This window comes from Gouania willdenowi, chromosome 6 (assembly GCF_900634775.1).
Source record: "Gouania willdenowi chromosome 6, fGouWil2.1, whole genome shotgun sequence".
Lineage (NCBI taxonomy): Eukaryota > Metazoa > Chordata > Actinopteri > Blenniiformes > Gobiesocidae > Gouania > Gouania willdenowi.
Genome location: NC_041049.1, coordinates 63,603,966 through 63,629,914, shown reverse-complemented (window position 1 = coordinate 63,629,914; position 25,949 = coordinate 63,603,966). Strand labels below are relative to the sequence as shown.

At 39.7% G+C, this 25,949-nt stretch overlaps 1 protein-coding gene across 2 annotated transcripts in view; it reads right to left on the bottom strand.

Moving 5' to 3' along the window:
* The window catches only part of met (MET proto-oncogene, receptor tyrosine kinase), an 88,006-nt gene that overhangs the window by 34,881 nt on the left and 27,176 nt on the right, over window positions 1-25,949 (bottom strand). For both annotated transcript variants that reach the window (XM_028450833.1, XM_028450834.1), the window contains exons 3-10: window positions 12,151-12,354; window positions 6,414-6,542; window positions 6,109-6,285; window positions 3,889-4,046; window positions 3,350-3,476; window positions 1,901-2,037; window positions 1,494-1,655; window positions 445-544 (exon numbers count right to left, since the gene is read on the bottom strand). In XM_028450833.1, coding sequence (XP_028306634.1) covers window positions 445-544; window positions 1,494-1,655; window positions 1,901-2,037; window positions 3,350-3,476; window positions 3,889-4,046; window positions 6,109-6,285; window positions 6,414-6,542; window positions 12,151-12,354 — 1,194 coding nt within the window. The remainder of the gene's footprint in view (window positions 1-444; window positions 545-1,493; window positions 1,656-1,900; window positions 2,038-3,349; window positions 3,477-3,888; window positions 4,047-6,108; window positions 6,286-6,413; window positions 6,543-12,150; window positions 12,355-25,949) is intronic.

Genomic DNA, 25,949 nt, shown 5'->3' with positions numbered 1-25,949 from the left:
TGCATTTTCTGCAGTAAAACGTAGTAGAGTCTCATATTTGTTTTCATATCAAAGCTATTGATGTCAGCAAAAAAACCTTAATCAAAGTTGATGTAAAAACATCTGGCATTAACAGCTTAATCACATTCAAAGACAGAGTTTTTTTAACAAGTCCTTCATAATTTCAGTTTATAGCTTCTCCGCGATGAACTCTGACTCTAAGATGAATGTATTATCACAAACTGCACAATAACAGATTTTTAAAAGTACTTTTCTCAAAGGAATGTAAGTTGAGAAACACGGCAGTAAATGTATTGACCAGAAAATTATTATGTAACTATAGGTTTCTAGGTCTCAAACAAATGGGTCTTTTAAGAAAAACTTCCAACTTCCATCTAATTATGTTAGGATGGTACCGTAGATGCTTTGATCATTCAGGAGTTGGACAAATATTTGGGGACTCACCACGTGGAAGACCTCATCATCCTGCCCAGTTTTGAGAACCATCTGAGGTTGAAGGCCAGACTGAAGGAAGAAGCCATAAGCCGCCACTGTGCAGCCTCCGCTGGAGAGAGAGAGAGAGAGAGCATAGGTAGCGTTAGCATTAGAGATGCACAAGATCTGCTGTTAGCGTTAGCAGTTTAGCCAGTCAACACAACCCACATGTCTCCTATTGCATTGAAAATGGAGGGTATTTTCTTTCTTTCTTTTCTTTCCCAATTTAGCTTGTGATGTCACAAACTAAGAAAATTTGAAACAGAGCAATTGTCTCTGTGTTATAAGACTTACACAGACCACAAACAAACTACTGGATGGTTTTATTTCACATTTTGCATACAGGTGGACACTCAAGGTACCTCATATGTGATCAAAAAAAGCTTGTTTACCCTATAGCTACAACGTTTACCATCATTTGCTTGTTTCCCCCAAAGTATTAGCACCGGCTTGTAGCTCTTTTAACTCATAATTTCAGCCATTAATGATCCTTTTGAAATTAATATGGATAAATCTAAATGGTAAGACCAGTTAAAGTCCTTAAAATATCACTTTTATGGCCTACAAGTGAATATCAAGTAAAAGAGTGAGATCTCAATTTTTGGAGGGAAAGGCTTAAAAATATAGTTAATGTGCCATTTATTCAGACATTTCTCAAATTGGGGTTACAAGGGCCCTTACTTTATTTTCTACATACACTTCATTTGTCTCTCAAATTGTACTTTTTCACTTGTTTTGATTGGAAGTTTTAAAATGGAAGAATCAGGCACCAATTTTGGACTGTGAATAGTTGATGCTCTATGACATCATAATTAACTTTCCACAAAGCCTCTTTGAAATATAGTTTTATTTTATTCATTTTTAGATTCTATTTTTTGTAAATGACAATGGTCCACAGACAACCCGTCTGCGCCTTAAATTGGGATGGAGCTCACAAGCTGAGAACCTCTGATCTTGATAGTGCAGGAGTTTGGTACTAATGTAACTATGGGAAACACAACATATTTTGCAAATCTCACCTCACAAAGGAGCGCGAGGGCTGAATGTTGTTGATAATGGGGTCTTGGTTGTAGGTGAACAGCTGTGGGGCGAACCTTATCGCCGTATCAATAGTTAACTTCACTGGTTGGTCCGAGGGAACAGAGTTTGGCGTCTTACAGGTTAACATGGTGAACGACCGGCTGAGGGCAGAGACATAGACGGGGTTAGCAAGGCTGGAGAGAATAAGTAAATATAGGATATATCACTGTGGCATAAATAGCAACCATTGTCAATGACATTTTTTTGTTATTACATCAGCACAGAATTCCTCCTGCTTTGCCACACAAAGAAATAAGGGAATAAGAGCTTATCCTCCATCAGCAATCAGATTTGAATTTACATGAAAAACTGTGCAGGATAAAGAGTGATGATGGTGTGGACTGACCTCTGGATCTTACAGACTGCATTTCCTACAGTCACCTCTTGCTTAGAACCAAAGTCCAGGAAGGCTCCTCTGATCGTCAGCATAGTGTTTCCGGACTTTGGACCAAATGTTGGAAATATTTCATGGATCACAGGGTCCTAAATGCAATGAGATAGTTCGACACTGAAACCTGAATGTTTTTGGGAGGTTGTTAGCATTGTGATGATTACATTGATTGTGACCTTTCCTTAAGGTCACAAAAGTACAGTCGGTTCAAATTCGAGTGAGAAATATTTACAAAATGAAAGTAAACTGTAACTAAAATATTTGCATTTCTTGAAGAAAATGCAAGTGAGGATGCAGGTGCATTCGCTTAGCATTAGCTTAGAATTAGCACATGTTAGCATAAGCTAGCATTAACATTAGCTACCATTAGCATACATTAGCATTAACATTAACTACAATTAGCATTAGCTAGCATTAACATTAGCATTAACAATATAATAACATAACATTAACCTAGCTTTGGCATTAACCTAGCATTAATGTTAGCCTAACGCTAGCATTAGCCTGACAATAACATTAGCCTAGTTTTAACACTAACCTAGCAGTAGTATTAGCATTAATCTAACATTAGCATTAACCTAGCATTAGTACTAACCTAACAATAGCATTTGCCGAGCATGAGCATGAACCTAGCAATAGCATAAACCTAGTATTAGTATTAACCTAGCATTAGAATTAACCTAGCATTAGCATTCACCTAGCATTGGCACTAACCTAGCATTAGCATTAACCTGGCATTAACATTAACCTAGCAATAGCATTAACCTAGCACTAGCACTAATTTAGCATTAACCAAACAATAACATTAACCTAGCAATAAGGTTGAAATGGGTTGAATGTATTAGCTGAAAATGTTAATGGTTGAATGGTTTGTAATTTGTTTGCAAAGATTTGAAGGTAAAAACTGCAGCAGCTCTACTCTAGCTGAAAAGTCAATGCAGTTTCACAATAATAACTCACAAAAGCATAAATCTCAGGAAATTTCTGAACGTTTTGGGAGCTTATTTGTCAAAGTCGGACAAACGGTGTAGGGGGAGTTAGCGACCGATGGAAGAAAAAATGATAACAACACTGAGGATGGAATTGCTAATAATGATGTGCATAAAGTAGAGGAATAAAAAGAAACGATGTATCTATAAACTAGAAACATAAAAACATAAAGTAATTGAAAGGATTGGACAAAATAGCATCTGTAAATCCTTTAACAGTTGTTGAGTTGAACAAAAAATGTACTTTTTGGCTTAATATTGATTTCTGCCAAAGATCCAGAACCCTGAAAGCAATTGCTGACATGACGACATTTCACAAGCAGCTCAAATCACATTTGGCCAGAGTGCCTTCCACGTATAAATAAATCTGTTTGAACGTTTGAGTCTGCTTCTAATCAATAAAGGCATGACTTACCACAAAAGTGAAAGCTTCCACTCTGGAAATATTTTCACCACTTGTGACCTTCACCGTGTGTCCTGATGGGGTGAAGTTCCCACTGGACACTGGGGAACACTGCATCTCAGTCCACTTAACGCCCACACTATCCAAAACACAGAGATCAGCATTATATACCCAAACATCCACTCAGCATTTAGCCCTAATCCAATGATAATGAAAGCACAAAGACACACTATTCAAACTTAGAGCACACATACAGTGTTTCCACCCTTTCCATCAGCTCCCAATGAGGCTGTGTGTAGCAAGGGAGGTATGGTATACCACTTGTTTTGTTTCCCAGCAATTTCCAAGTTAAGGAAGTCATGTGTTGAATGTTCCTTAAACACAATGACCCCCTATTGGAGCTCAGCCTTAATGCAACACCAGTGTGAGGGATTGTACCAAAACGCTTTACACTATGTGCCATGCAAGGAAATAATCTACCATTGGATTAGGGTTCAGGTTCAGTGTTTTACTCAAAGACAATGACTAACACCAAAGAGACATAGGCCCACCTTCTGACACTCTCATCGGTGGTCACTCTACAGCGAGCTCCTGCCACCTCCGCCGTGAGGATGGAGGACTTGAAACACTCCGTCTTGTCAAAGCCAAAATTCTGACCATGAATGGTTACCACGGTGGAGCCTCCGATTGGTCCGGAAGTTGGAAAAACCTAATAAATGCACACATGGGAAAATACTTTTTTTATTGACATCCCATAAAGACCAGCAATTTCCTCCTGCCACTAGTTTTATATGATTTTACGGAGACATTTTTGGTTCTTATTCCAACAATTCATGGAAACTGGAGAAATTACTTTCGTGCATTCATAGATATCGAGGGGTTTGTAGTACTCGACTAACATTTAAAGAGATTCAGGACTTCCACAACTCATTTGTACTTTTAGCTGATATTAAGCACTGTTACACTGTTCCATCACACCTGAAACAAATGAATGCCTCATTATCATTCTTCTGCAGAGCTTGATGACAACACATTGGTTTCAACCAGTGTTGGGCGGTAACGCGTTACTTGTAACGCTACTTGTAACGCGTTACCGCCCCAACGTCACTTTTGACAGTAACTAGTACTGTAACGTAATATATTTCTAAAGAAATAACGCCGTTACCGTTACAATATGGTGCGTTTGTCTGTTACTTTGCTAGCTGCAGTGTACTTCCTGTTTACAGTGGCGCTGCATATTTTTGCGGGATGCCGTGCCAAACACGATAAAACAGTAGAAGAAGAAGCATTGTCAGCGTGTTTCTGTTTACATCACGTGCGCCAATCATGGCGAGTCAATGCGAGAGCAGGATGAACTTCTCAAAGTGGAAATACGCGCATTATTTTTGTCTCTAAAAGATGCATCAGTGAAGCTAAGCTAATGCTGCGACTGGATTTTAACGGACTGTGACTGTTATCCAGGGACAGATCAGCCAAACTATTGCACGGTATGTTGTTGTAAATATGAAGCCTGTCGCTGCTGCTGAGTCACTGCGAACAGCAGCTCATTAACCTGATATGTTTAGCATTGTGTAGCTGAGAAAAATGCTGTGAATTTGTTTTTCCACATTTATTTTCATAAGTATTTTCTACAGCAGAATGTGCACCTAGAATATGCACAGCTTACTTTACATTACTGTGCTAAGGCTGAAAAAATACTGTTTTAATTTTGGAGCAGCTGTTTTATGCTTTATATGCACATAATTTATGGTTGTTTTATAGCAGTTGATCAACAGTGGATTATTATATTATTACAGCACTAATATGAAGCTGTATGGACATGACCCAAAATAAATAATACATTCTTTAATTCTAAGTAACTCAAAAGTTACTTTTTCCAGTAACGCATTACTTCTTGGTGTACGTAAGTAATCAAAATAGTAACTGAGTTACTTTGTGAATGAAGTAACGCGTAACGGTAACTAGTTACTTTTTTTCAGTAACTAGCACAACACTGGTTTCAACCAGGTGTGTTAGGGCAGGGAGACATCTAAAAGTCTCAGGAATCTAGGTCTAGTGTCTGGAAATGCAATGTACAAATTAGAAGATGAAGAACTCTGAAGCGTCGCCATTAAAACAGAAGAAGAAGAACCAGGAAATGGAGAGACACTTGCGAATCTCAGCAAAAAGAGCTTCAAAACAGAAAAGGCGGCGACGTGATGGACCAGGAACTGGCTGGGCAGTACGGCCCGTCAATTCTACAGCGGTCCTACAATGTTCGCGTAGAGTTTGAGGAAAACCGATCCATGGCACTGCTTCAACAGTGTGATACCCTCACAAGGAGTGACCAGGATTTCAAACATACGATTGCTGATCGGGAGCTGGTCGTGAGGTGTTAATCGCTTCCATGTGTACTACATGATGCACGGCCCAATCCCAAAAATAGACACACGAGTGAAAAATCGACTCAAAATGGGCCAAAAATCGTACAGTGTATGCCCGCCTTAAGTAAAGTGCTGTAGAATGCCAAGATGGGTTCAGGTCTACTTGAGTGAAGGTTTATCAGATTTCCAATTGCAGACATGGTCTGTGCTTGTTTTGAGGATTATTGATTGAAATAAGTTGTATATCATGCTGTATGAAGTCCACGTGGCTTTGTATGACACTGGTCTAAGATATGACTTTAGCTACCCAAGAAGATAAACAGCAACCTACTACAACACTACTACAACATCAGTGCAACTGACACTCACTACCTGTCTGTCTGTGGCTGTAATGGGCTCACACGGTACCTTGCTGATGATTGGTGTGCAGTAATCCTGTGTCCAACTGGAGGAGGACGGACACTGGTTGGCTCTCGTGCACTTTCCGTCACACCATCCACATTCTGTCACTCGCGATGACAGCAAACAGCCAGGGCAGGTGATGAGGTGCTCACAGCCAGGACCAGTCAGAGGGACCCTGCTGACCTAGGAAGAGACCACACCCACACCAAATTAGGACATGCAATTTTTACTTGGTTAAGGGAATGGGTAAACAATAAAAGCTAATTTTAAGTTCTGATAGTCATTGTTGTTTCTGTTATACTTGGTCTTACCTTGTTCCCTGTGACCATCAACAGAGCTATTTCTGAACCAGCAGCATCCAGCAGGACGACACTGGAGGTCACTGGACTGGAGTCCAGCTGGATGTTAACGTGAGGAGAGGCAAATTTAGAAACCTGCACCTGAAAGGAAGAGAATCGAGAAATACATGTCTAAATAAAGGTCTTTAAGGAGGGAATTTGAGTTGAAGAGAAGCTTTTCGTAACTCACAAAAGAAAGAAATAAACTAGAAAAATGTAAGAACGCTGGAATCTGAAGTCTTTGTTTTACCTCACTGATGAACTCAAAGAATAGAATGAATAGAAATGTGTTCCACTCAACAAATCACTAATTCCATCAATAATCTAAAATATTGCATGCACTCACAATAATGTGTGAGTAAATGTCTTTTTAGAGTCACTAATATCAGGGTCAGGTGAGGAAACCTGGCCAGATGGAGGGTTTATTCACGTTTCACCCTTTGTCTGTTTTCTCTATTGTTACAAGCTGTAAGATACAGAAGAGAAAAGAGAGACAATCAGAATGCTGGGAAGCTCACTGAGATGTTTTTTTCACCTTCTGTTGAGACAATATGCAGGAAGATGATGCACATCGTTTCATTTTGACCTGATTGTGTTGGGATTTTATGCATTTGTCTGTCATTTTGTCATTTTTCTTGCTGTTTGTTGGGGCAGTGGTAGCCTAATGGTTAGGGGTGCTGGCTTGTAACCAGAGGGTCACAGCTTTGAATCGTGGGCCATCCCTGTGGGACGTGGAGGAAGTCCATTAACCCCGAACTGCACCCTGGGCGTTACACTGTGGCTGCAAACCTGTACATATATGACAATAAACATGACTTATCTATTATCTGTTTTGTGTCCCTGCAGTCATTACGCGTATTTTTCTGTAATTTTGTGTATTTGTTTTTGTGGCCGCAAAGAATTAGACCAATGACCACATGTGGTCCGTGGGCCACCAGGTACCCGTGTATGTCATATATATAATATATGTTAATGTCTCTGAACCCAATGTTTAAACAAGAAAAACCCTTGTTGGATCATTTTTGATGAGTCACCGTAATAAATGCATTTCTGAAGAACGTGATGATCTTTTTAGAATAAAACACGTATGTATCACTGATACACACACACATCAGGAACAGGGTTTTTTATATTAGCGGTTACGCTGCAATTACAGGCCTCGTAGCAAACGGAGCACGCCCCAGTCTCTAATGATGTGTGTGGTCACTCCAGTTACATGAAGCTGGTTAAATTATACACACACCCACAGACTGTCAGAGAAACTCAAAGATAGATACAAACAATTCCAGCACACAGCGATGCATCCATGCATCTGACTGAGCTTTAATGGGGTGCTGATTGTAAAATTGCACATGCTAAAATAAATAGTATTTTTTAGCAACATTTAGAAACAACAGAAACATTTAGTTTTTTTTTTTTTTTACTTACTTTTGATCAGATTTACAGCAATATTTGTGAAATGTATGAATGTATTTCTTTTTTCGTAAAAAAAAAAATTAATGTCATGTTATATCTAAATCTAAGTGCCACACGTGAAACTAAATATTTAGCTAATATGCAATGCAAATTCACCGGAAGTACCGAAATAAAAGCTTATTCCGGTGAATTTGCATATTAGCTAAATATTTAGTTTCACCCGTGACATTCAGATTTAATATTTATATTAAACATTTAGATTGAGATTTAACATTTAGATTGCTGTAAATCTGATCAAAAGTAACATTAAAAAAAATTCACATATGTTTTTTAACGTAGTTTGTTGCTAAATGTTGCTGTATATTTCAGCATGCGCTACTTTACAATAGGCGCCCCACACGTGTTGTTGTAAATATTTTTTGTTATGGCAGCTTTTGCACTCACCCTGATTTGCATTTTATTTTTTGCACTCTTATCTTTGTTTGATATTTATTCTATTAAAATTATTGTTTGCACTGACTGAAGGGCTTTTTGCACTTTTGTTGTACTTGTTACAATGATAAATAAAGTTATATTCTTCTTCTATTCTTCTTTAATGGCCCTGGATATTGGTACGGCACAATCTGGGTGGCTGTGCATGTGAGTATCTGGTAAATAGTGAAAGCCTGTGTGCATTTTTTCAATGGGATGTCTCCCTCCTCACTCTGTGTCAGCCTCATGATCAACATCAGCGTAGGAGCAGAGAGTATAATAGGTGGCTTTCCTCCGGGGACAACGCTATACAACAGCCATCTCTCTGGAGGTAATAGCGGTGTAAATTACAGCTTATTGTATTAGACAGGCGGGGGGAAGTTTGCCCATAAACACGGAGCGCTGTGCGATTCCCACACAGGCCCGACTGAAGTCAGGAGAAACACTTCCTGAGCCAGAACCAACCAAGTCCTCCAGGAGAGGGACAAAGCTCCTTTTCTTCCCTGGCTCAGACTCTGGGCTCGCTCATGCTTCTTCCACCGGGAACGAGCAGGAAACTGAAGCATGTGAAGAGTTGACAGTTTCTTTTTCTAACAATGAAACGAGCGAGCGCAGCGAAGAATGTCCACCTCACTGGAACACAGGAGGCAGGTGGCCCAGGGGTCAGCAGTTCATAACAATCAATGCATGTGCTAGAGTTAGATTATAGTCTGCAGAGATGAAAATAATGGATTACAAGTACTCACGTTATTGATTCAGTTGCTTTTATGGGTACTTTTTTTTAGTGTATTTCTAAATCAGTCATTTTACTTGCACTTAAGTACGTTTTAAAAGAAGTAAAGTCATTCGTCGCATTTCTACACCCAACCATAGCTCAGTAAATAATGTTTTTTTTTGTTTTACAATGATCAACGGACATTGGGAAAAATTTAAATAACCAGACAACAATCAAATGTATCACATCATAGCCGACCAATCAGATTAAACGTAATGCACGGCACCAAGACAGCATTGAATGGAGGTTATTTTCTCAGTTTTAGAGTTCATAAATGTAGCTATACATACATTTTATATTTCATTTTGAATGGTGTTATTTTATTTAGAAAATAATCATTGCACATTTTGACATAATTGAGCTACTTTTTACTTGTACTTGAGTATTTTATGGGTGCACACAGCAACCAAGCTGAACGTGTAGCTGAATGGAGGGGGCGTTGGAATGGAGGGAGGTGATGGTGTCCAGAGGAGGCGAAAACATACAGCAGCAGCTGCAGCAGACGCTCAGTGACGAATAAAATCAGCGTGCAGGGAAACGTGTCAACGGAGCTCGCTGCTGACCATTAGCGCTCCGTTCAGACCCAGAGATATACCCCCCCCCCCCCACCCCAAACAGCCCCTCCAGCCCCGTCGCCAGCCTCTCTCCTTTGCAGCTGTTCGCTTTTTTTTCTTGAATTGCAATTTTTCCATGCATGACTTTTCAAAATTGTTTCAAAAACATGTCAGAGAAGCTTTCTGTGACTTCCTCACATGGTCTTCATTACTTAGTCATTCTAAAGCAGAGACGGGATGGCTTTATTACAGCAAGGGCCACAAACATGATTGCATCTGATCTGAGGGCCACATCATCAACATCCATGTCAGGATTTAGAATAATGACCAGTGATGTGCTCAATAAAAAGTAACTCAATAACTTTGTTACTTTTTTAATTTTTACAGAATTTTTTTTTGGTGCTTTTGGAGTTATGTTTTGTGTGTTTTTCTGTCTTTTCGTGTGCGTTTTTTCTGTTTTTGTGTATATTCCTGTCATTTGGTTTATTTTATAGTGTTTTTGAAGTTATTTTGTGTGTTTTTGAAGTTATTTTGTGTGTTTTTCAGTCATTGTTCTCATTACTTTATCTATTCTTCTGACATTTTGTGCGGTTTTGGAGTCTATTTGTGTATTTGTTTTGGGGGATGCACAAAATTAGACTAAGGGCTACATGTGGCACATGCAGTTGACCACGTCAGACGTAGATTGCTGCAACACTGCGACGTGACTGGCTGCACTTTCCTCTGAGCTCACATGGTTGTTTGTTGTTTGGGAGAACAAGGATTACAAGTTTAGTCTCCATGAAAAGGGAAAGTACGTGCTTTAGACACATTATAGTAGTAATTCATATTGTAACCAGACAATTAGTGCGAAGTGTGACGCTAGAAAGTTGAAGTGTGTAACAATACATAATATCGTTCCACCTACAACTTACCATGCAAAGGAATTTTGGAAATGTGTGCTTGGATTTAGGCTGAAATATTCAAATTCTCTTTTGTAAAGGCAAAACTAAAGAGCTCGAGGTTAGAGGATCTCTCAGAATTTATTGGAGGAGCAATTTCCTCTCATGATCCCAAACATGCTCTGTTTAGTTACTGATTACTCTAAAACATCCAGAGTGAGTCTGTCTGTGTAAGACTTACCTTCTCAACTTGTGGGTCGTGGACTTAGTGCATTTTCTTTACATGCATTAAATACATGTGGATGTTATTTCTGTGTTTCATCCTCTAACAAAACGTTAGAGTGCTTTTCAATTTTATTCACTGTGACTTTTACATGTGTTACAAAGGGTTGAAGAACATCCTCAAAATAATAGTTTTCTTCTGAAAGATGTTGAATTTAAATTTAAGATGAGAATAGTTTTATTTTCACCTTCCAACCTTTTCATTTAAAGCCAAACGTACATCTCAAAAAGACACAAAAATGCCACTAATAAGAAATGTTCACCTTGATAAGTAAAAAGTGCTTTTGCACCTTCAGATAAAAACAAAATGCCTTGTTATAGGTGTCACCAACACGGTGTCCGTGGGCCCCAGGTAGGCCGCATAGACCATGAGCTCCATCTAAAATCTGATTTACTTTCCAGGATTCAAACTCACAGACAAACACAGATGTACTCAATACTAAGTAGAGTTAAATACTGTTAATAAAGTTTTTGTAGCAAATTTACAATTTTTAAATATTTATTTTCACTGAACCATTGGGACGAATGTCTTTAAGTGTTGCAGAGATTTGGTGCATGATCAGTGGTATGTTATATAATATATAATATGATATATTTTCAAAAACGCATGGTGGATTTTTGTAAAATATGACAACTGTTAAAATTTGACATGTTTCACGATTAGTTAAAAGTTGTTTGTTAGTGGCTAGTAAAACAGGAACATCTATGAAATGTAATGAAAACAAAACAACTGCATAAATTAGGAGAAATAAAGTGTTTCATGTTGAAACCTCAACATTTCCAACCATAGTTAAGTTACCGCTAGCCTTTCTTATTATCTTACACTCTAATTAAAGTGAAAACGTATTTAAGAAGTACTTTCCTAACTGGTAGCATAGGACTATACAGAAACTATGAAGACCTGTAGCTCACAGTTTCAGAAAGGTTGGTGACCCCTGCCTTATTATTTACTGACCCACAGGTTGAGAACAATTGACCTCCCCTTGCACCATCTGTGGACAAACTTAGTATTTTCACAGTATTTTACATCATGCAGATTGTGAAGCAGCTCAAAGTCTACAGCCTGTGTCTGGTTTGTTGTGTCCTTTAAAGCTAAGTGCAGCACGGACATGTCCTTGGATAATAGAAGAGGTGGAGCTGCTGTGAGGCTGTGTTTGCTCAGATGGCAGACATGACCTTTTTTTTTGGAGGCAAGCTGAGCAAAGTTCAAAACTGAGTAGATTGTGCAAACACAAAGATCCTGTTGCTCGGCCAAACTTTCTCCTGACTTTCCTCTCTACCGTCCTCACTGATGAGCTTTAGGGATGGATAGAAGAAAATGTGGATTTTACCTGGATGAGGCGTCCATCGGCTGTTCCCAGATAAGCCACGGCCCGGCCGTGAACTGGCACCATGGTGATGGTGGTGACTAGTATGTTGGTCAAGACTTTTTGCCAGTACTCCAACCGTTGGTAGAACTGAGTCACCTCGAGCCGATACTTGCTTTCCTTCCCTTCATGGATCCCTTCATGAAGGTCACAGTCATCAGAGGAAGTCTATGGAGAAACCATAGAAACTGGTTAGAAACATATCCAAGAATACCAAACTTTGTTGCTTAATAATGACCTAATTCTGTCAGAACTTCCCACAGAGCTTATGCACCAGGGGTGGACTGGCCATCTGGCATACCGGGCATCGTCCTGGTGGGCCATCAACCCAAAGTGGGCCGGTTCGGTACGCAACTTTTTTTTTTGACGAGCGAGTGGAGGCAGACATGTTAACAAGTGGTCAAAAATGGTCCAAAAGTGGCAAAAACGTGGCAAGAAAAGAGTGAAAAGTGACTAATAAAGTCCAGAAGCAGTCAAGAGTGGCCAAAAAAAGAAATAAAGAGGAACCAGGTGGTATGTAATGGCAAAGTGTAGCTTAAATGGGCAAAATGTGTCAAACAATAGTGAAAAAGGGCAAAATGTGAAACAAAAAGAGGCAAAATGTAGGGAAAAAAGAAATCAAGTGGTAATTATTGGGCAAAATGTATCTTATTTGGATGAAAAGTGGCCAAAAATTTAAAGAAAGGACAACAATTGGATAAAAGTGTCAAAAAGAACTTGCACAATGGACAAAAAATACGAAAAAAAGATATTTATTGGCAAAAGATAGCTAAAGTCTGAAAAAAGTGTCAGAAGTCTTTTAAGGTTTTTTGCAAAATAATAATCAAAATGAAGACAAAGAGCCACGTGTTGAGCATCACTGACTTAATCACAGCTTCTACATGGTGTCTCTGATAATGTAGTGGACTGGTCTGAACACAAAATGCCAGAGTTAAAATTTTGTCCCAGTCCATCTCTGTTATACATAATGAACCTTCCATCAGGCTGGCTGGCTGTGCTGATCAGAATTACACAAGTAAGAACTGAGCCAACAGAACAGTACTGTACAACATATTCATAACAAATGAACACAATACAAACTAAATAATCACTGCCAACCTGTCACATGAATGCACTTTAGATGATAGGTCTAAAGCTGTATAATAAAACTTTGACACTAATTTGTGTCAGAAAAAAAACAATCTGAGAATTGGTGCGTAAGTGTGAAGGTGTAAAAGAGGCAACGTTGTAAAGAAATATTTCAGTGGTGCAAATCGAGTCCACCTTCACAATAAAAGCATAATATATTTAACCATTTTTGGACCCAGTCAAATACCCGTGACCTGCATAGAACGGGTCCCGCATGGGTCGAAAGTCATCCTGCTGTGAATGACTTTTGTCCCTTGATTTTTTTTTAACGTTTATCACTTACAGTCACGTCTTATCTCCCTGTACAGATAAAGAAAGTAATGAGGCAGCTTTTAAAACATGAGTACAACGTTCAGAAATTGGAAAAGATGATGTTTGATTTTTAGCTTGATGCCAGTCCCAGGACGATTTTACATTCCGCTCGCAATGCATCATGGGGCAGTTCAGTATGACTAGTGTGCCCACCGTGCATAATTCAAAAAATGTGCTGATATGGTGTACATCTGGGTATTTTTTGTGTACTCAATCTTTTCATACTATCTAATGTGAATGCAGTACATACTATTTTTGAAGTCAAGCTTGGTTGGGGTGGTGTGACGGATCGTAGCGGGCACCGGAAAATTTCCCATATCTTCAAATCCAAAAGTTGACTTAACAGGTATGCTCAATCGCAGGTGCATGGGGGGGGTCAAAAGTTTGCTGCGGCTGCTGCTCAAATTAAGAGGTCGTCCAAATCTCAACCAACAATTCTTATTTGTTGTGGGGGAAAAATGCACCAGAATGAAGGAAATTGCATGCATTTTGTTAAAATTATTTGGGAGGAGGACCCCCAGCCCCCCCGAAGGGGATTAATTCTCAATCCCCCAATATTCAAACAAACGTTACACATTTGGATACAAGGGGGTGTGACTGTGGATCTCTAAGAAAGTAATGTCAGTATCCGTGTGAAGGAGCTGGAAAGCTCTGATATCCCTGAACTGCAGAGAACCACAAAAATGTGATAATGTACTCTTAGCTGAGGCTGAGATTAAATCTCTTTGTCCAAACAGACTCATGGAAACACTACTTGTTACACAATATCATGTTGAACTATCCTCTTTCATATTCAACCCAATGGGGGAGGGTTAAGGGCCGAGCCTCCTAAGCCCCCCTCAGCTACTCTTTCATCAGGGCCAGCTCGTAATGGAGGTCTCTGCGTGATTGTACCTCAAGGGCAACAACGCAGTTTCTTCAATAGCTGTCTGAGGATGGAGCGATTTCATGGGAAACAAGCAAAGGGGCTGTGAACTGTGTTTTTTACTCTTTACTCTTCTCCCTCCTAACCACTGTGCATTCACACCTATGGTGACCTTTAACAACGCTGCAGTTTGATTTCACAGAATGTTCGGGGCAGGTCAGATCTTAGAGCTGATGGGGTGAAAGGACAATAAATCCCAACAGACAAAAACTCCAATTGACTCAATCCCAATTCACAAAACCCCAATGGACAAAATTCCACTGGACAAATTCCCACAAAATCCCCAAAACACTTCCTTTATCAGAAAAACGGATAAATTCCAAGTTTCATGTATGAATATAAAGTAATAACATATTTTATAGCAAATGTGTACAATTAGGGTTATAGTTGGGGTTAATATTTGGTTTATAGAAATATTTTACAACTGGGATTTTTTTTTATTTTATTCAGTTTATTTCCAACATGGTTACATTTTTTTTAACATTTTTTTTTTTTTTGTACATGCCGAAAAAGGAGACGAGAGAAGCAGTTTGCTTATCTAGGTCCCGTCCCCTGTTTTGTACACCAAAAATTTACATCAAAGCTTGTCTCTCTGGTCAAACATTCTTAGGATTCTGACGGTAGGGATTTTGTACTTTGTTATGGCAGGATTAATATTGCTGCAACACATTATCAGTAGGTAAAACTAACCTTTATCACAACGCTCTCATCTAACCATTGTTCTCTATTAGTAGTTAAACAATCCAATGCTTTAGGAATTCTGCTTCAAAAAGATACAAAGACTTAACATCTAAAAAAATATATATATATATATATACAAAACCCTCCTCCTTATAACTAAAAAGAAATGGCTTTGGGCTGACACACAGACAGCAGTGCTGCAGAGAAACCAACATAAAAAAAAAAAGAATACCAACTCATATGCAGACATGGAGCAGTGAGGAGGAGCAGGAATTGGTTGAAAGTTTTTTTTTTTACATCCCCTCCAAACTGTATGATCTGAGTTACAACATCAGAAACTAGCAGCTGTGTAGGGCTTTCCCTTCCTGGTCACGCTTGGTCATGACTTTTGGGTTTTCACATGTTAACTCGTCTGTACAGATTGTTGTGTTTGATGCTTGAGGCAGAGTGAACAGTGACTAACTGCTCCCTCGGGCTACTATGATGGCTTCTCCTTGGTGTTTAGTCATGCTCTCCGTTTCTACTTTAGCTTTCATTAATTATTGATGACCCCCAGGGGGTACCGAGCCTCTTACTGCTCTTAAGGTCCTTGAGCTGGGTCGCTTGATAAGTCACTAGACCTAAACGTTCTATTGTTTTCTCAGCTTTGGTGAAGGGTGACCTCTTCACTGGAGTACGGACACAGCAGTCTGTGACACTGATACTAACGCTGAATGCCTCACTCACCATTTAAAGGCATTTGTAAAAGCTTAGCAGATTGAACATATAACTTCTTATCAGAGAGATTGTTTTAGAGAAATATTAGGATGAGAAGAGAGATGTTTAACAGTGAGTACAGCAGCTGTTGTTTGAATGCCAGAGCTCAAACATCTGGCACAGGTATTCACTAGCGTTAATAATGACAGGTATTCATGTGTTAAAAGGGCACCTTTTCAGGAAACTAACATCACGTTTTTGTACTTTGACGCTTAAATAGATAATGCAGCTTTTCTGAATTAATATGTTATGTTGAGGTTTTGTTGATTCAGACAAGGTTTTTCAGGATTTTTTTATATTTCGACTGTCAACTGCCTGCCTTCATCAGAGGAGTTCTGCTGATCGCCTTTGACGGTTCCTTTGAAGTTTCATTTGACTTCCATGTAACAGTTCCAGCGAGATTAATTTTTTCTTCTTTTTGACGAGTACGTTAAGGTTTTGTTTATTCAGACAATATTTTTCAGCAAATTTTTATCTCCTGGCATGTTTTGACTATCAACTTCCAGTCTTCGTCAGAGGAGTTCTGCTTATCGCCTTTGATGGTTCGTTTGAAGTTTCACTTGACTTCCAAGTAATTACATGGAAGTCAGATCCAAATTTCCTGAAAGACCTTGTCTGACTAACCAAAACCTGAACTTAAAATACTGTTCAAAAAGAAGACAAAATGAGCCTCGCTGGAACTATTTCTGAATTAAGTATATTAAAAAAAAATCTGTTCTTCTTCTAATTGTACATCTTTCCTTGACTTCATCTGCTTTTCTTCTTGTTTTCCCCCTCAGCATTGTTTTTCCAATTAGGCGTTTCTAATGCTTTCGTCAACAAAATGTTTGTCCTTCTCTTTCACTCTTCACACCTTTCACTCTGCTCTCCTACGTTCTCTATGTTGAACACCATGTTGACTTTTGAATAGGACGGTCTCCATCCTTTCTGCACCTGTTATCATTGGTCCAGCAATCTTAGCAAATCACCCACAACAGGTGAACAAACAGTGCGTGAAATCTATTTTCATCTGCACCTAATCTAGAGCTCTTTATTAGGGATCTTAGTGAATCAGGGCCTAAGAGTCTCAGAATTTGTCACTCAGTAATGTCCAATGTCACCTCAAGTAGCCTCAACTACAATGGTGTGGCCATGTTCGCCTAAATTTCCATTACAATATGTGGCTTTTTATGTCTTAATTTGAACGTTAAACCTTTTTACCTATTTCCTTTTGGCAACTTCCTTTGTCCCATTTTTGCCCCTTTTCAAAAAGTTCTGACCCTTTTTCAGACTTCCTCAACCTTTTGCCAATAAATACCCCTTTTTCCTTTTTTTGTCCTTTAAAAAAATTGGTCACTTTTCATCCAAATAAGCTAACTTTTGTCCAATAAATACCACTTGATTTCTTTTTTCCCTACATTTTTTTTCTTTTTGTTTCACATTTTGCCCTTTTTCACTATTGTTTGCCACATTTTGCCCATTTAAGCTACTCTTTGACATTACATACCACCTGGTTCCTTTTTATTTGCCCCTTTTTTGGCCACTCTTGACTGCTTTTGGCCCATTTTAGTCACAAATTTACACTTTTTTCATGCCACGTTTTTGCCACTTTTGGACAATTTTTGGCCACATGTTACCATGTTTGCCTCCAATTGATTGTCAAAAAAAATGAAACGTAGCAGACTGGACCGGCCCACTTCTGGTCTACGGCCCACCCGGACAATGCCCGGTATGTCAGATGGGCAATCTACCCCTGCTTATGGGTAGATCTGGCCCCAGTTAAGAGAACTCAGAGATGTCCACATGGATCTGCCTGCACTGGCCGAGGACCCTGCCTCCAACTGCAATCCTGAACAATTCATATTACTGCACTTTGAAGAGGTGTTGTGACCTGTTCCTAGTGCCATCACTTCTCACTTCGGCCACGTATTCTCCACTTGTCTTTAATATGATTTTTTGAAGTCATTTTCTGACAGTGTGGCCTGGGGATGTGATGGTGGTGGTGGTGGTGCAGGGAGGGGGCTCCTAATGTTGAGGCCAGCTGCCCTGTTTGTGCCCCGTCTGTCGTTTCCTTTTTGTCAGCTTCACACACACCCCACAACTACGGCTGTGACACGCACATACATAAACACGGCTGCGTACGCGTGTTGCCAGAAGCCACCTGTGTGTTTGAGCATATGCGTGGTCTTTGAGGCTCCACAGGGGTAAGGTTGCATTGGATCGTGCACGCTGAGTCCAGGTGGACCTCTCTGACGCGTGTTCCTCTGTTACTGCAACAATCCCCTCATACACACACTACTGGCCATTCCTTTGTGTTTCACTTTCTCGCAAACACGCATTTACACACACCCTGGCGACAGCCAAACCGCTGCAGGTCAGAGGTCAGTTATTCGAGTGAGGAGAAGCCAACCTGGCTCCGCTGGTCTATGCATGTGTGTATGTCTGCTAACGAAGGGCTAAGCCTCCTCCAGCAGATTGTGTATTTTGGTACATTAGCGAGAGCTCGTATGGTCTATTTCTGTCTGCACAGAAAGCTTTAGGATCCTTCAGCAGTAATCCAGTCCCATACTTTAGCGGGCGTACTGGTAAATTACTAAGATTATCCTTCCCACAAAGCGTAAATATTGTCCTGACGCACAGGTCTGACCTCTTTACGATCGAGTAGCTCATTAATCACTTCTTAGACCATGCTATCTATTCTTCATATTTACTCTTTTATTCTCCTAGTTCATAATAAATGTGATCAGAAACTACAGTTTGGTTGGTGTGTATTTACCTACAGTTACAAGCATGCAGAACCTTTGGATTTATATGGATTTCTGCAAAAATTATTTTCATAATGCATTATGATTATGATGTCACAAAGACAAAAATTCTCAATTTAAGAGATTATTTTATGACATTCTCTGTATATGTATTATAAAGAGTGTAGTTTTTTTTGCTCTTATTAGCTCGTTATTTAGTCAGTAAGGATAATAATTAATTAATATTGGGGTTGTATTAATGTATAGCAACTTAAAATAGTCCAAAGAAATGGCTCCACAGCAGGTAACAACACAAAGAAATGCTCAAATTATGTGAGTAATATAATGATTTAGCAGTGATCACTGTGTGGGGTTGACTTGTATGCAGTCCAGGGCTTTTTATTCAAGCATTAGAGGCCCTGGTGAGAACCGCAGCATTAGTCTGTGGATCACCTTTCACCCCTCCTGAGCAGAGCCGTGGGCTCAGGGAGCCCCACCACGCTGAAACCCTATACAGCCCTGTTGTTTTGGGGACAATGACTGCTGGTTAAGTACGGGGCAAAAGGTGTACAGTATCTCACATTGGTGCCCCCGGTATCTGTTCTACAGCAGAGAGACATGCACTCATAACAAATTCTGTAATGCAGAACATCAAGAGAGCTGGTCTTCACCATAAATCTTCCTAAAAAGAGAGAGTGTTGAAGGTTGAAACATGTATAGTTTACGCAGGTGTGCTTAATTATCATTATTACTATCACTACTATTACTACAGTGACATTGACTATCATCAATGTCACCGTCCTACTCAATGTCCTCAAAGTGTTTGGTTCTAAGGCCCTGAATAAAGCACCTGTCCAAAACAACGACCTTATCACTGAAACCAGCAACACAGGTAAAAACAAATCTTCCACTTGTTTTACACCCTGAGCTCACTTTCAGTCCACATATTCAAAATGTTATTAAATCCAAATGTTATCATCTTAAAAAAAAAGACAGTTCAATTCTCTCTCAAGCCAACACAGAGATGAGAGTTGCTGATGCATGCTATTATTAGAATAGAAAATAATACACCTTTATTATTATTACATGTTGTATTGACAGTCGGCATTTGGCTCACTTCAATAGGGCTTCCTCACGAGTGCCTCCACACCCAGACACTGCATTAAATGTCATTAAAGACTGTTTATTTAGTGTGTGTGTGTGTGTTTAATAAGACTGATGAGAATAAGAGCTTTGTTTGTCTGCCTGTTAACTGCCCTTTGTGCTACATTTAAAGTGTATAAAAAAGATGTATTGTTATTGTTATTAAGTTGTTATTGACAAACTGTCTAGAAATGGACAAACGGAGTAGAGAATTGTGTCATCGGCATAATGATGCATTGCTTTCTCAACTACCTAAATATATGTATTGTTAATATAAATGAAGAAATGTTAGGGGCCTAGGATTGCTCCCTGTGGAACTAGTTTGGTAACGGGATGGGGAGGATTTGCTCTGATTTTACCCACTGAACTCTATCTGTAAGATAGTTAAAGAACAAGGCAAGGGCTTCAACCAAAACATGTACCAATGACTCATGCCACTACATGTTATTGTCCATAAACTTTGAACAGTTGTGTGAGACTTTGTTCTGCCTCCCCGGCATGTGGCTCTCTACAAGCGCGGCTTCAAAAGAACCTTGTCAAAACAGTCCTTCCACTGTTCAATTTCATTACCTTGATCCTACAAATACCTTTGCAGGGGCAGAGGAATGCCTCTCAGAGCATTTTCAGATCCCTCCCATTATTGGGCTTCAGAAAACAGCCCAAAGTCATGTTTATTTGCTCTGAAAATAACCAGCCTTCAGGGCAATGTTTTTAAAGCCACATGGCAAAGTCCTGCCAGCAATGTCCAGTCCGTGCTGGAGTTACAGAGACGTCCCTGCCGATTCCCACTCTGGGAGGAGCCAAAATTATTGTATTATTTTTTTCCAACAAACAGCAGTTATATCATGATTTAACGTAAATGCAACCCAAGTCATTACATTTTATCTCGACATTTTTTATGTAATGTTTGAATCCTTTAAAAAAGGCTTATTTTCTCAACCAAGGAGGTAATATTTTCACCACTGTTTATTTATTCTCTTATTTGCTTGTTAACAAAATTACGCCAAACTTTTTAAGTGGATTTTACTAAATTTTGACCAAAGAAAGACCTAAGCCATGGAAGATTCCATTACATTTTGGTGGGGATCTGATCAATATACTGATTTTACATCAGTTTGAAAAATAAAAAGTGTCTATCTCATCATTTGCAAAATTTCACAAATTTGTATCTCTGTACTTGACCAATCTTTATAAAATTTGACTCAGTTGATTCCTCAGTTACCCCAAGTTTCATCACAATCTGATCCAGATTGCGCATTTCATTGCCATTTTTCAAGAAAAAAAATACGGTAGTCTATACTGTACCTACTGTATCATTATCAATGTGGATATAATATATTTTTTACAAGCTTTTAAAGTGTGAATGACCATAGTACCATGATCAGTATCACTGATCCAGATAACTGTGAATATCTGGTAAAGATATTTGGCACATGGTGGAGGTTTCCACTCTATGTGCTCTTGTTTTATCTGTCATGATCATCTAATATATTATTTTGCAACAGTAAGTCCTTCAAATGACCTTTCCTGAGCTGTGTTGCAAATACCAACTTTGGTCAGTCTGACACAGTAGCTGATGCTCCAGTCTGCAGATCAAAGAGAGACACTCCCATCCTCGATTGGTCAGATATCCCAGAAGATAAACCCCACATCAGGTGGTTTTTTGCTTAAATTCTTTCAGCCTAATTTGTGAGATATTTGCAGATGTTCTAATCACTATACAACCGTGCTGTCTTGTTCTGTCAAACAGTTTGTAAAACTCATGCTTCATAATCTAAACACACTCGTTTTCTTTACTGCCTATGACTGAGGACGATTTTGAATCATTTTGTTAATTTAATGTTTTTATTGTTGATTTTCATTTCGTGTTTTTTATTGATTTTTAAACAGTTTTTTTCTGTTGCACTTCATGAAAAGCACAATGAATTGCCTTGAGTATGAAATGCGTTATACAAATTGTCATGACCTGGCTTGAAAGGTCACAACAACAAGAAAGGGAGACAAGACCATGGCAAACATTCATTAAATCATTAATGTTTAATTAAGCAAAACCCAACATTCAAGTTAAAAAAAAATCAGTGTCTGGATTAAACCAAATTAACTTAAATTACATTAAAGTAAACCAAATTAGGCCAAATTAAAGGTCCCATATCATGCTATTTTTCACTTATCTCCATTTGTTCTAAGAACCCCAAAAACATAGTATTTGAGGTTTATTTTCCCAAACTCGCCTGTTTTCCAGAGTTTTAGCCTCTGAAAAGTCACTTTCTGAGTAACTCTACACAAACAGGCTGATTTGCATCCTACTTATGCATATTTATAAGTGGGCGTGTCTACAGACGGCCCACCCTCCTCCCACCCACTCCGTAGCTGAGCTAATGCTGCTTTATAAACACGAGACAGAGCGTGGGGGTGGGGCGTTCACCGGTACATACTGTACATAGACTGTAGAAAAAAACATACATAGCACTGCGCGAAGGACGCTGAAATGCTCACCTTCGTGGGTGTGTCTGTTTACATGTCAATCACGGCAGAGAGCTTCCTGGAGGCGCCAAAAAACAAAAAAGAAAAGGCGGCGGTGTGATGGACCAGGAACTGAGTGGGCAGTGCAGTCCGTCAATTCTACAGCGGTCTTACGGTGTTTGCACATGCGCAGTGTCAGAGTGTGAGGTTTAAGCTGGTCTGTGGCACTGCTTCAACAGTGATATACTCACGAGGAGCGACTGGATTTTAAACATGTTTGATTTTCTTGCGACCATACGATTGCCGATCGGGAGTCGGTCGTGAAGTGTTAATCACTTCTCTTGACCTCATGACCGACACGATGCATGACACACAATTTAGCCGAGACTCAGCCTGATCACAAAAAAAGACGCACAAGTGAAAAATTGGGTCAAAATGGGCCAAAAAAAGTACAGTGTATGCTCGCCTTAAGGTGTGAACAAAGCTAGAACTAATTTGACCTAACAAATCTAAGTCAAACCAAGGTGTGGTGTGTACCTGTCTGGAGGCCAGATGACAGAGTGAGTGAACTTTGGAGTCTCTGAAAGCTCCTCCATGACGCTCTGCTGCTCAGAGTGATACCTCTATGAGCGGCCTCGTTTTCCATGCACAGTTTACGCAGCACGCACATTCACTTTGATTGACAGCCCTTGCTCCAGGAAGTCGAAGCCTATTGGCTGGGCGCACTCTGTGATCATTTTCATTTGTATAGGGGTCTATAGGACAAAGGAGGGACTTATATACATTAATGTATATGAATGACCACCGGCAGTAGACCATAGTAAAAGACTAGTTAGGTAGTTTTTCGCATGTCAAAAGAATAAACATGGATTTCTCAGAAACTCCAGATATCAGCTTTAAGTAACTTCAACACACTGGGCCCAGGTGTGACATTACCCAATCAGCATGCTGGAAAACTGAGCAATCAGCACAAGATGCCATGGGCATCACAAAATACATTTGCCTTGCCTAAAAAAGCATTTTGAAAGCCTTGGCTTTGTAGTGTGGATGCAGTTTGGACCTTAACTCTCCTTCATCTGTGCCTCTTTAGTGTTGATCCTGCAACACCAGAAATACTTTAAATGAAGCCTGAGGTTAGTTTCAACCTTGTGGGTCACATGTAAATTGATGTTGTTGATGCCGCGGCCTGTTTGTGTAAAGGCCTCATAGGAAAAACAGCAACAGCAATGTCATGAATTCACACGAATGGATCCGTTTGATCATCTTACCGACCACACAGTGATGACGTGACGTGCAGATCTGATGCACATTCCGCTTTGCTTTTCCAGCTTTGCGTATTGCTCACCAAGGACTGTATTTTACAGCATTAATGTCCTTCTGAGGTCACATCGATCTGCATTCCAACAGCCCAGAGCAGCCATCGGTCATATTTACTAAAGCAGCTGTTGCTCCTACATGTGCTCTTAATTAGAGAAACACATAAACTCTAACAGAGAGATGCTGATTTATTGCACAGGTTGCTTCTGAGAGGTAGCACCAATCATCACCTCCTATGGCTTTATTAGCATTAGCGTTACTCCTTGTCTTTGACTCCAGCCAGTGGAGTTTGAGGATGTAGACGACTTCCTCAAACTAGTTTTTCTTGGTTCCACTGAGCCTGGAACTGAGATGGACTTGGACAAAAATTCAGCCCTGGCATTTTCTGTCCAGACCAGCCCACTACAGTATCAGAGGACACCACGTAGAAGCCATTATTAAGTTAGTGATACTCAACATGTGACTTTTTATGTCTTAATTTTAATTATTATTCCCCAGAAAAACTTTTTTGCCCCTTTTCAAAAAGTCTTGACTTTAACAACCTTTTGCTAATAAATATTCATTTTTTTGTCCATTTTTGCAAGTTCTATTTGCCACTTTCATCATATTTTTGTACTTTCTCTAAATTTTTTTTGCCACTTTTCATCCAAATAAGCTAACTTTTGCCCAACAAATACCACTTGTTTCAGTTTTTCTTTACATTTTGCCTTTTTTTGTTCCACGTTTGCCCTTTTTCACAATTGTTTGCCACATTGTGCCCTTTAAGCTACCCTTTGCCATTACATACTACCTGGTTCCTCTATATCTGCCCATTTTTGGCCACTCTTGACTGCTTTTTCAACGTTTTCTTGCCTCGTGCTTGCCACTTTTGGACCATTTTGGCCACCTGTTACAATGCCTGCCTCCACTCGCTCGTCAAAAAAAAAAAAATTAAACGTAGCAGACCAGATCGGTCCACTTCGGCTCGACGGCCCACCGGGACGATTCCCAGTATGCCAGATGGCCAGTCCACCCCTGGCCTGAAATAATCAAATCCATCTTCCAGTTCATAAACTAAGCATTAAATTAGCTTCTCATATCCAGACAGAAAAACATTCATGGCTCAGGTTAGCGATTTTTTATACCTAAAACAGAGAAGGGAGCATCTATCTTGGAAGCAGCTGGTTACCTGCTTAGGCGTGAGGTGACAGAATGGAAGCAGCAGCGGCCGTTGAGAAGCCATCAGATAACCTGTTGTAAACAGAGGCGGCCTCTTTATCTACATAATATTTGAACAAAGTGATCCCTGACAGAAGTACCATGGGCAGAGATACTTACACATTCAGCAGTGCAATGGTGCACTTAAAATCTACACAAATACAGGAGAAAACGAAGTCTATATAGTTTCTTTGCATTGAGACATAATAAGCAGACAAAAAAAAAACTGATTAAAAAAACCTTTAAAAGCATATGATCTACACCAAAAAACGATATTTCACTACATGCATTGTAGGCTAATCCTGCACTTTAGGGTGCCAGCACTATGCCTGGTCTTGCCAAACCGCCTTCTCTCACACTCATCTTCTGTACCCACCTATGCTGCACAAGCTACACAAGGTCTGCAGTAGCCATCTCCAGCTGGCCCAGTATTTCCTTGTGTACCCCCTCAGCCTCTTTTCAATTTACGAGTACCCCCATCCTTTTATTAGTAGCTCTTTGTTTGATTGACATGTTGTTTGCATGTTGGCAACCTCCGTAACTCTCTTCTGCAACTCGAGCAACACCAGCTCATGTCAACCTTCATGGTTTCCATCCTGCAAAGCGTTCAGGTAGCACTAAGTACTGCTGTACAAAAACCTCAAAGGTCTGCAGACATCAAATCCAGCTGATTCATGACACAAGGTGGTACATGGTAAAGTGTACCCCACAGGTACAGGTGAGCAGGAGTACCAGCGTGTGCACATTGAGGGTTTAAATACTGAGCCAGCAACACTACCTAAAACAGAACTCGTACTCAAACGTGGGTGAATAATGATTGAACTACAAAGAAAGTCTCCATAACTGAGATCCTAGTTGTTGATAAATTGAGGATTTTGGATGTAAAACGTTCCACTCAGTTCTAAAAAACAACACAGCATCCTCATGTATGAGCTTGCCTCCTTATCCCACTGAGATCAAAGCGGGTGGAGATGATATCTGTGCTGTCCTACGGAGACACCACAGAGCTCCTCTGTTTGCGAGGCATTGTTTGGGAGACAACAGTGTGTGCAGTGTCTGGAGCTGTGTGACTTTAGTACACATCTCAGCACTATCACTCGTTTGCATTGTGAGAGGAT